At 33.9% G+C, this 12,304-nt stretch overlaps 1 protein-coding gene across 3 annotated transcripts in view; it reads left to right on the top strand.

The window, feature by feature from the left end:
* The first annotated feature begins 1,077 nt into the window (after window positions 1-1,077).
* Window positions 1,078-12,304, top strand: part of LOC106457811 (transcription factor SUM-1-like) — a 53,499-nt gene continuing 42,272 nt past the window's right edge. The window contains exons 1-2 of one of the 3 annotated variants that reach the window (XM_013917262.2): window positions 1,078-1,302; window positions 5,881-6,860. In XM_013917262.2, the coding sequence (XP_013772716.2) occupies window positions 1,140-1,302; window positions 5,881-6,860 (1,143 nt within the window). In that variant the 5' untranslated portion in view covers window positions 1,078-1,139. Of the gene's footprint in view, window positions 1,303-1,700; window positions 1,911-2,464; window positions 2,534-5,880; window positions 6,861-12,304 lie in introns of those variants that run through there. The other 2 variants (XM_022383861.1, XM_022383862.1) reach the window with 2 other exon arrangements.

Below are 12,304 nucleotides of genomic sequence, written 5' to 3'. Positions count from 1 at the left end.
AAATTGTATTTAGTATTCAAGCCAAATGGTTGAACAAGGTTTTGTAATCCATTTGCAATATATTTGAAAATAATAAAAAACATTTGTATCTCATATTAAAATATCCATTATAGAATAAGTTAACATAAAATAAAATTACATTTTTATTATTCATTTCATAATGAAAAATACCATTATATCATTACTTTCGCAAAATTATTTTTATAATTAAAGATATCAATTATTAGAATAATTTTAGTACTTAACTAGCCTTATTTGAAAATCCTAAAGAGGTAAAACTGATCATCGTTTTCTTCAGCGGAAATATAATTAAAACACATTCAAATTTCATCCGTGCTTTTTTATTATTTTATTTTCAGGATCTTTCATGACCATTAATAATTGTTTTCCTTTTGTAATATTTTAAGTTCTCTTTTTCATAGCAATTTAAATGCTGACTAAAATACAATATTATAATTTAAATTTTTTTTTCTTCTTTCAAGAAACAAGTTTACCATTGTTAGAAGGTAACTCACTCTTACTTAATCCCCTATTCCATATGATCCCATGTAGATACAAGATAGCTCTGGTGTGTCAAAGAAAATAATATTATGATGTTATTTCTAAACTAGTAAAATAAACGTGACCTGGTACAGCCATCTACTGTCTTATTCAGTCTTGCCGTGATAGAATACTATGCATGTTCTTTCACAGATGAAGAAAAGACAGTCCATATATTTTGGAAGTTCTACCATATCACTTAATTAATACATGTACTTAGCTAGTTTTGTGGTAAGCTGTACAGTGATGATTATAATACTTTATAACTCTAACGTGGTTTGTACTCCCACGATCTCATTGCTAACATAGTGTTATCTAGTAGTACGTGAATGTTCCCAGAAGCCCGTGAGATGAGTGTAGGAAGCGTATGCGTGGGTTAAGTGCTAAAGCAGTAAATTGCCGTTCTGGGTGGAAATTTCTGTATTAATAAATAAAGCTTTGATGCTATGTATTAGCCTGAAAGTATAAATGTTGTTAGGTGACGATCGTCAAACGAAGGAGGCGGGGCAATAAAGGTTTTGTGGGCCGAGCTCTCACTCCCATCCTTTATTTACCACACTACAAATGTTATTGGCCTCACTGTTTCTTTTTCTCGGCGCATGCGCTGCCATTCTAGTTTTTTGAGGAGAAAGATGGAATGGGAAAGAAAAACAACGTGCCCCCTAACAGATAGAGAGAAAGAGAGGAAATTCAGAACCAGATTTTACACGTTGAAGAAGACATCACTTTGGAGACGTAACTACGACCGATCAGTTAGTTTGGGTAGGAAAGCTACGAGTTCAGGCTATTGATTTGGTTGTTTGTTTGTTTTTAATTATGCACAAAGCTACACAAGGGCTATCTGTGCTCTGCCCACCACGGGTATCGAAACCCGGTTTCTAGCGTTGTAAGTCCGCAGACATACCGCTGTGCCACTGGGGGGCACAGGCTATTGAGGTCAGACATTATCAAAAGTGCACAGTTGATTTTAATGAACCTGCTCACTTCTCTTAAACGAGAGATGCTTAATTTTTCTTTTCTTTTCCACAACAACAGTCTTAAGGTCCCGAACGGTGATGCCCGTTTTGATTCAGTGACGGTGGAATTTGGAAACAAGGCCGACCTCGCTGCCCGAACACGACATCCCATCTCAACTTACTGTCCCTGGTGAGAAGCCTCACCGGAGGAATGCCGCTGTCCCCCCCTCCAACTTGGGATGCGCCTAGCATTGGTAACAGTTACATGTGGCATCCATCCCTCCAGTTTTTTTAAGGTTGTTTTTTATTAGTTTCTCAATCTACAAGACATTAGAGTTGCCGACACTTAAGGGAGGTGGAGAGAACGACACATCGTCAGGAGGCCCTCCTTTTCTACAACACTCCCAGAGTAAGGTAAGTGTGAACAGGGCACTTCCTGCTTGTTCGCGAAGTGTTCGTGTTCATATTGATAGTTTTGTAAGACACTCTGGAAACATAACAGCTCGAGGAGACGTTAAGACGTGGTGTTTATTAACATCTCTTGTTTGTACGGACCCAGAGGGGAGGCTTCCCACAACGTTTGTTTGTACCGAGAAAATGTTCCGTATGCCTGTGATAAGTTTGACATAAATACATTGACGTATATTTATATATATTTTTTCAAATCTCATAATCAACGGAGAGTACAATAGAGCAATAGACTAAATATAAGGATGTTCTTGGTTTCAAGGTAAGGAAAACAATTAAAATTACCTATAAACTTTGCATAGCGTCTAAGAATTATGAAGATAAACATGTATGGTATCTCTTTCCTTTTACGACTTTAATCCTAGCTAGTATGGAGTGGGACGGTATTTTTATAAGCCAAGAATTTGTACACTCGGGTGGCTGGTCCAGTCGACAACGATATAGGACGTGCATGTTCAGGGACAGGGATTTGAACTCGTGATCCTCAGATTGCGAGTCGAGCGCCCTACCCGCCAGGCGATGCTGTGTCTGAAGAATACGTATTCCTAGGAAAATATTTATTGAAGAAGGTATACTAGAGAATATCTTGTTGCCACTGGTGCAGGTTCGAAACCATCTAATAATTGAATATATATTTAATAGGATATCTATTGATTACTTAGATTCATTAGAAACGAAAAACTTATTGAGTTTAATTAATGATAGCCGAAGTATTACAGATATCACTCCCATACGAAAAATACTAATTTCGCTTTAAAACTTTTAATCTTTTAGATGTAAAATAATGTAAATAAGCACGAAAAACCGAATTGATGTTTAACACTTCTTGAGCATACAGTCTATTTATTTTCTCTAATTATTTCGCCCCCCCCCCCGTGGAACAGTGGTATGTCTGCGGACTTATACTGCTAGAAACCGGGTTTCGATACCCGTGTTTGTGTAGCTTTGTGCTTAATAATAAACAAACAAATCTAATTATTTTATACCTTAGACATTAATATCAGAAATTAAACCACGTGTTTGTATGAGGGAAACTTTTGTTGTCTATTCTAATTAGTATTTTTTTTTTTTTGCTGGAGCAACAATAAATGGCCATAGGCAAATAACTGAAAAGATGACGTTTGTCTGTTGTTAAGCGCAAAGCTGAACAATGGGCCATTTGTGCCCACTGCAAGGATCGAACCACTAATTTTAGCATTATAAGCCCCTGAGCTCACCGTTGAGCCGCTGGTGGTGGTGGTGGTGGGAGACACGAGAAGATATACACCGAGTATGTTAATTGTTTAAATAATAATTCACTCTTGATATTTATCTAACTGGCACGTGCCTCCATTACCTTTGACTTTATAAATAAGTAAAAGGATAAATTGTTATCGAGTTTTTATTAAGAATATTATTGTTGAAACGTTTTTGTAAAAAATATTATCAAAGTTTGCATAGAGTGTAGTTAATATAGTTAGCAGTATAATAGCTTTAATGTAGAGAAATATCAATTATTTTCTTCGGAGGACTTGAATCAACCTGACGAAAACACATTTTAGGTGTCATTTAGACGTGTAGTGATGAGAGCGAATCTCCCGCTTTTCGTATTCTATCGTTCATATTTCAACAACAGTAGTACATTTTCCACATCTATACAGAATAATCGTCGTGTGTCAGCTAACGAAACAATCCCCGCTTACACTTGTGAAACTAAAGCTAATGAATAAAGTCAATCACGAATCAAACATCTCGTGTAAGGCTTAATTTTTACATTTCTCAGTCGTCGTTGTTGCTGTTTAGCGCAAAGCAACATAATGGAATATCTGGGTTCCGTCCACCGCGTGGAATCAAACTCCGGATCTTACGTTGTAAGTTCGCGAACTTAACGTTGACACACTGGGGGACCATTTCTAAGTTACGTTCTCTTTTTTGTGTGATAATTCTTATAAAAATATTTAATAGTTTTCTGAAAAAAAGCAACAATTTCATTTTATTTCCAAAACAGCCCTTAATGTATCTTGTAAACAGCGGTTCAAACGTAGTTTCGTGATTTTAAAGCCTACCAAAAACACCTGCTTAAATAAAACAATTGTAATTGATAATAACTTAATGATATAAATGACGTCAAAGTATCTAATAAATTATTATTATAAAAACGATAAATGAAAACACATTATCAGATGGAAGAAACTAATGAATATAATTGATTCAAAAAAAAAAACACTTAGCTTCTATGTATCCATTAAGCCTAAATTCAAAGTAAAAATAAGTACTTAATTGTTCAGAAATGTTACAAAATTATACTAAGTCTAGCAATAATACCAGGCAATCTCTCCTATTTTAAATTGGGCTAAATTTACTTCTGATGATTACGTATTAAAGATTTAATGATGAAAAACAAATACATAATAAATCAAAGCAATCACATATTATATAACTGACAGTGAAGAACTTACAATATTTCATAGTTCAAGCACGAATTTGTTAAACTAAAGGAATTCTAAGAGTTCCTAACGCCTTCAAAATGAATGTTTGACTTATTCGTAAATGTTTCCCTTGGACCCATAATAAACTTTTCGGTAAGATTAGTCTGAGGTTTTACCGAGAACCCATAAAGTTACTAGATATTAAGGTAAGATATCTAGGTGTATATCGTGAACCAATAAAGTGAATAGATATTAAAGTAAGATACGTTTAAGCGTTTACCGTGGAGCCATAAAGTTATTAGACAGTTCTTTGAGATATGTGCAGAGTTTGTACCATGATGTAATAAAGTGAATAGATATTAAAATAAAATAAGTATAGGTGTTTACCATGAACCCATAAAGTTATTAGAAATTTCGATATTATAAGTCAAGGTGTTTATCGTAAATCAATAGAATTACCAGATATTTCGATAAATTATGTGCTTGGATGTAACTTACTGTGAACCAATAAAGTGACTAAATATTTCGATAAGACAGGTCTGGGTGTTTAGTGTGAATCGATAAAGTGACTAAATATTTCGATAAGACAGGTCTCGGTGTTTAGTGTGAACCAATAAAGTGACTAAATATTTCGATAAGACAGGTCTCGGTGTTTAGTGTGAACCAATAAAGTGACTAAATATTTCGATAAGACAGGTCTAGGGGTTTAGTGTGAATCGATAAAGTGACTCAATATTTCGATATTTGTAAGGGCTTTCCAAGAAAGGTATTTAATAAGGTATTTGCATAAATTAACTATGAATTATCAATGTGATATTATAGTAAGGTATTTATTATTTCTTTTTGAGGACGAATTCCTAAAAATGATTAGATATTAAAAGGGGGGAAGTTTCGGGGATGTAAGGCCAAGAAAAGTAAAAGTATCGTGGTTATAAAGTCTTATCATAAACCCATCACTAGACATGTTTTACTTGGGTGGTTCTTAGCAGTGAACAGATAGAGTTAGCGTATATAACGACAGAATGTTAATTAAACGTTATTTATGAATACGTAACTAGGTATATAGAAATGCTATTTTACGACATAAACATGAATAGATATTGAAATCATCTTACAGGTAAAACCTACACAAATTATTTATGAAATATTCTACAGCTTTTAAAACGTTGCGGGAATAAGAATTTAAAGTTCAATGCATTAAGTCTCGAACATAGTAATGATTTGTATTTTCTCTCGTACTTAATCTGGTTTAATATTATTCTTAACACGCTGTTCAGGTTCTAAGTTGATGACTCAGCTACAAACTAAAGATGTGTTTTTACAATGCAAAATATAAAACAACAACCAAAAAACACAAAATAAATTGATTTGTCTCTGTGAGTTAATCTAATACATCTGTAATGAAATGAAACATGGCTAAGGTAAGATAATGAATTATTAATTAAGCTATCAACACAGAACCAGGCTGTGGTGAAAGGCTAAAATATACAATGTTTCTATGTTTCTAGGAGGTGTTTCGTGCTTCTTGAGACCCCTGCTACTAAGACGTAGTACGAACCCAATGAGGAACGTCATCATGAGAAGCTGTCGTTATGAGTCCTCTACATCACCAGCAGAGTACTCACTATCTCCGCAAATGGTGATGTACTCGAACCAGCAACCAACTAACGGCCTTTGCTCCATGGACAATGGAAACTACTACCGAGGATCGCCGGAAAATCTCGGCACATACACGCCAACAGCAAGGGTCTGGCACGGTGAAGTTAGCGCTCGTGAAAAAGAAGGATTTGATAGAACTTCTACGTCCCGATTGTCTCTAATTCAAACTTCTAGCAACTTTCGTGATCATGCGGCCTCGAATGAGGTGTCTTCACGCTACAAGTCGGTATTAAGACAACACGAAGAAAGTTTTTATATGACAAGAGGCTGTGATGTTTTTGCGCGTCCTTCTGAGAATAAAACAGATTCCGACAACGCCAGGAGATCGTTTTCTTCATCACAGCCTAATAATTTATCTCTTCCTTTAAAACCCATTCTACATCAGGATAAAAGCTCTACGCCACCCAAAATTCCTAGTCCTGGTCTAAAGGAAATCTCTCATTCTGCTGGTCACTCTGTCGACGAGGATCCAGAAGAACATGTACCCCACGTGCTTGCCCCTCCGTTCCACGGACACGCTCCGAGAAGATGTCTCCTCTGGGCGTGCAAGGCATGTAAACGAAAGACTGTGACGATTGATCGAAGAAAAGCTGCTACGATGAGGGAACGACGACGACTACAGAAAGTAAACGAAGCTTTCGAAACTTTGAAACGAAGAACTTGCGCCAATCCAAACCAGCGTCTCCCTAAAGTGGAAATTCTTCGGAATGCTATCGAATATATCGAGAGCCTGGAAGAATTGCTTCATGGGGCACCAGGCATTCAGAAGCCGGGAAAGAGAAAGTTCAGCCGGGATTCTGACTCTGCCAGTGGTGGTAGCGACTATTCAGTAAGTCTATTGACCTTTATGTATTATTTGCTTTTTTAAACAGTCTGACATGAATTAATGGGATGGTGTTATCCATGTTCTCTCTCTCATGATTATTAGGTCCATTTTATAACAATATCCCATGTCTGCTATTTAAAGTCTCGTTCCAGCTGCCGCAAGGAAACTTTGAAAGATAGAGAATTCTTTTTTTCCCTTAAATTTTTTGCTTTCAGGATCACCATGGTAACTGTCCAATAAATGAAAAGATTAAATTATATTTATATATTAATTGAAATATATATATTTGAATACAAATTATAATAGAAAACTATTGTTTAGTTATTTTATTTTAGTATATTGAAAAATAGCGTTAGGGCGGGAGTTAGCCCAGTGGTCAGCGTGTCGGCCTGCGGATCATCAGGTCCAAGGTTCGAGACGCGACACAGTGTGTTGTAAACGTAATAATCAATTCCGTTAAGCGGTTGCAGTAGTCGAATAAAGCCTTTGTACTGACTAGATACCCACCAAAATACCAATATCAGTCATTCACAAGGTAACAATACAGTTTATTATTTTGATATTTGCTAAAACATTAAAATTTTCGATATTGTCTTTCCAGCCTAAACAGAGATGATATCCAACTTGTTAAGATGTATACATATTTAGAGAAGACGGCTTTTTTTCTAAAAGTATAGATCGTTATATCATGATGGCTTTGTATCACAAAATAATTGTTTGTTTGTAATTAAGCACAAAGCTACACAATGGGCTTTCTGTGTTCTGCCCACCACGGGTATCGAAACCCGGATTCTAGCGTTGTTTTAATATTGTGTTTTTGGTTAAAGAAGACCACTATGTATACATGTATAATTTCAAAATATTTTTGATATTTTTTTAAGTGGTACATACAAAAAATTATCTCTTTAAAAACTATGTATATTCTATACTATTGAACACAATAATAATTTGGAACATAAGGAAATCAAAATATTTCTTTAAACATGATAGGTTTGAATAGCAAATATGAAATATCTGGAAATTCAGTACCTTTCTTTTTTCACTTTTTCTCTGAATAACAAATGTTGCTTGAAATATTATAAGAATGAGAATCACTGAACTCATCGTTCCATACCTGAAACATTTTGATTGGATATTAGTATATATTCCTTATTCTTACTGGACAGATGCACTAGAGCTTAGTTTATGTAATGAGTCCACTTATTCTGTTTTATTTCCAAGCCTGGAGAAAAGACTTTGTCTTTTTCTGTGGTACAACTGACTTATGTAATTTACTCTGATCAGACTAAAGCGATTTGTACATAAGGTTTTTGACACAGAACTGTGATTAGATTGACACTTGTCATAAAACAATTAATAAATTATGTAAACATAATATTACTCATTAGAGGATACTTCATAAACTATGTAAATATAATACTTACTTACAATATTTACAATTAATACATTATGTAAATATAATACTTACTTACAATACTTACAATTAATACATTATGTAAATATAATACTTACAATAAATAAATTATGTAAATATAATACTTACAATACTTACAATTAATAAGTTATGTAAATATAATACTTACTTACAATAGTAACAATTAATAAATTATGTAAATATAATACTTACTTACAATACTAACAATTAATAAATTATGTAAATATAATACTTACAATTAATAAATTATGTAAATATAATACTTACAATTAATAAATTATGTGAATATAATACTTACTTCCAATACTTACAATTAATAAATTATGTAAATATAATACTTACTTACAATACTTACAATTAATAAATTATGTGAATATAATACTTACTTACAATACTTACAATTAATAAGTTATGTAAATATAATACTTACTTACAATACTTACAATTAATAAATTATGTAAATATAATACTTACTTACAATACTAACAATTAATAAATTATGTAAATATTTTACTTACTCTAACTAAATTCATAGAAGATGATTTATTATTCCAGTTAGACTGTTGCCTTCAGTAAAATATTTATTTATCATGTCCACTAAAACGTTTTACTCTGAAAATACTTTCACATATGTGTCATCTTCATTTTTTTTTCTTATTTTGGTTAGGTTATACCAACTTATGTTTTACTCTGACAACACGGATATTTCTTACAGGATAATTTATGAAATATATTAGATTGTATCCTGTAAGAAGATAGTTTATAGTTGTTTCAATCTATATCTTTTAGCCTGGTTAAACTGAAGTTGACTCCTGTTAGATGACAGTTGATAAACTATATACAGTGCCGGGCAAAAGTATCCACCCCCTGCAAACTTTTCACATTTTATTGCCTTCCGAACTTGCAATCATGAAACTTTCAAATGGGACTTTATATTTAGAATTTGCACAGTCTACTTCAAACCGAGAAAGCTAAAAAAAAAAAACAAAAAAAAAACACTGATATTGTGTAAGTTAGGTTTTCAAAGAAAATTATAATATTCTCAATTGCATAAGTATTCAACCCCTTTGATACGGCAGGTGCAAAATATTAATTTGGAAGGTTAAAAAATTAGTGTAATTGTATCTGTCTGTGTGTAATCAAAGTGGTTTAACTTGACTTCAGAATAAATGCATCTGTTCAATTACAGTTCACATTTGTGATACGACAAACTAACCATGAAGATCAAATAGCTTTCCGAACAAGTCAAAGATAAAGTGGTAGAGAAACAGAGATCAGAAAAAGGTTACGAGAAAATTTCAAAGTGGCTGATTATTCTTTTGAGTACGGTGAAGTCCATCATTAAGAAGTGGGATGTGTTTTATACCACTCAGTCACCACCCAGATTAGGCTGCCCTTCCAAACTGTGAAACCAACAGTGACTTCGAAAGATTTCCAAAGTTCCATGTCTGAGATGGGAGTCAATGTTCATACATCGACAATATCTCGGTCCCCACAAAGCTGGCCTGTATAGGCGAGTGGCAAGAAAGAAGCCATTACTGAAAAAGAATCATCTTAAACCTCGTATGGAGTTTGCGAAAAAGCATGTAAATAATACTGCAGACATGGCAGAAAACTGACTCCTATTAAAAACAGTTTATATACTGGATCACCCTATACCTTTTAACCTTATTAGATAGAGGTTGATCCCTGTTAGAACACAGTTTATATGTTCTGTCAACCTATATATTTTAATCTAGTTAGACTGTGATTGAATCCTTTTAGAAGACAGTTTATCTAACGGATCAGACTATATCTTTAAATCTGGTTAGACTAAGGTTGACTCCAGTTAGAAGATAGATTATACTGGATAAATCTATTTAGTTTAATCTGATTAGACTGAGGGTTACTACTGTTAAAATACATGTTAGATACTAGTTCAGTCAATATTATTTTACACTGGAACATCCTATATTGTTTAATCTGATTACGCCGAGAGTGACTCCTGTTCGGAGACAGTTTATATATAGGGTCAGCCTATATCTTTTAATATTATTAGACTGAGAATGGACCCGTTAGAATATAGTTTGAATGTAGTGTCAACTGTAACTTTTAATCTGGTTGAATCATGGGTGACTTCTATTGTAAGAGTGTTTATATACTGGACCAGCTTTATATTTTATTCTGGTTAGACTAAGGTTGACTCCAATTACAAAACGGCTTATGTGCTGTATCAAGCTATATCGTTTAATCTTATTAGACTGAAGTTGACTCCTGTTAGATGACAGATGATGTACTGTGCCATCTTATAGCTTTGAATCTGGTTAGACTGGAGACGGCATGTACTGGAAGTTAGTTGATGTGTTATGTCAACTTATACGTTTCAATGTGGTTAGACTGGCTTCTGTTAGACAACAGTTGATATGATACGTCAACCTATAGCTTTGAATCTGGTTAGACTGAGAGTGGCCTCTGTTAGATGACAGTTTATATATTGCGTCAACATATACCTTAAAATGCGATTGGGTTGATGTTGACTCCTATTAGAAGGCAACTTATTCCCTAGGTTAAGTTATACCTTTTAATTTGGTTAGGCTGATGTTGACTCCTATTAGAAGGCAACTTATTCCCTAGGTTAAGTTATACCTTTTAATCTGGTTAGGCTGATGTTGTCTTTTATTAAAAGAAAGTTCATGCTAAATTAGGATATGTCCTTTAATCTCCTGTTGGCTTCTGTTATAAAATAGTTAATATGTGGTGGTAGCCTATATCTCTTAATCTGATTAGACTGAAGTTGACTTCTATTAGAAGAAGGTTTTTATTGTAGACCAGACTATATCGTTTAATCTGGTTACACTTGGACTGACTCCTGTTAGACAACAGTGTATATACTGGATCAATCTCTACCATTTAATTTAGTTAGAACAAAGTTTATTCCTGTTGAAAGACATTTTATGTATAGGGCCAGGCTATAACTTTTAATCTGGATGGACTGAAGTTGAATCCTACGAAAGACGATTATCTAGTGATCAGACTATATTTTCTAATCTGATTAGAGTAAGGCTGACTTCAGTTACAAGACGGTTTATATGATGTATTAAGCTATAACGTCTAATCTGGTAAGACTGAAGTTGACTACTTTTAGGCGATAGTTTATATATTGGATCATCGATATATTTTATTCTGGTTAGACTGCAATTGACTCTTGTAAGAAGAAAGTTCATATATTGGGTCAGCCTTTAACATTTAATTTTATTAAACTAGCTTATATTAGACGGAACTTGATATATTAGGTCAACCTAATTAGACGGTGGATGGTCCTTGTTCGAAGGCAGCTTATATATTGCGTCAACCTATATCTTATAGTGTGGAAGGACTGATGTCGACTTCTACTAGAAGACAGTTATTTATTGGAACAGTCTATGACGTGTGATCTGGTTTGGCTGAGGTTGACTCCTATTAGAATAACGTTGATAAACTGGATCAGCCTGTGTCTATTAATCTGATTAAACTTAAGCTGACTGCAGTGAGGTTGACGCTTGTTTATTCGTTGTGTCGACCTGCACCATTTATACTTGTTAGACAGAGGTTGACTCAAGTTAGAAGATAGTTTGTATGTTATGATAACCCGCATCTTCTATAATGGGTCAACGTATATCTTTCATTCAGGATAGACAGTTTATGTATTAGATCAGCCTATGCATTTTAAACTAGTTAGGCTGCGGGTAGCTCATATTATAAGACAGTTTAAGTATTGGGTCAGTCTGTGCATATTAATATAGTTAGACTGAAGGTGGCTCATGCTATAAGACAGACAGTGGTTAGACTAACTCCATTTAGAAGAAATTAACATACTGTGTGAGCTTATACCTTTAATGTGATTAAATATGCCCATGTTAGAATGTAATTATTATGATGTATCAATCAACCTGTCCCTTTCAATCTAATTAAACTTACTCCTATACTGTATCAACTTATACTGTATCAACTTGTCCCTTTCAATCTGGTAAAAGTTACTACTATTATAATATAA

This window comes from Limulus polyphemus, unplaced genomic scaffold (assembly GCF_000517525.1).
Source record: "Limulus polyphemus unplaced genomic scaffold, Limulus_polyphemus-2.1.2 Scaffold376, whole genome shotgun sequence".
NCBI classification, from domain to species: Eukaryota; Metazoa; Arthropoda; class Merostomata; order Xiphosura; family Limulidae; genus Limulus; species Limulus polyphemus.
This window is presented reverse-complemented; position numbering and strand designations above follow the sequence as displayed.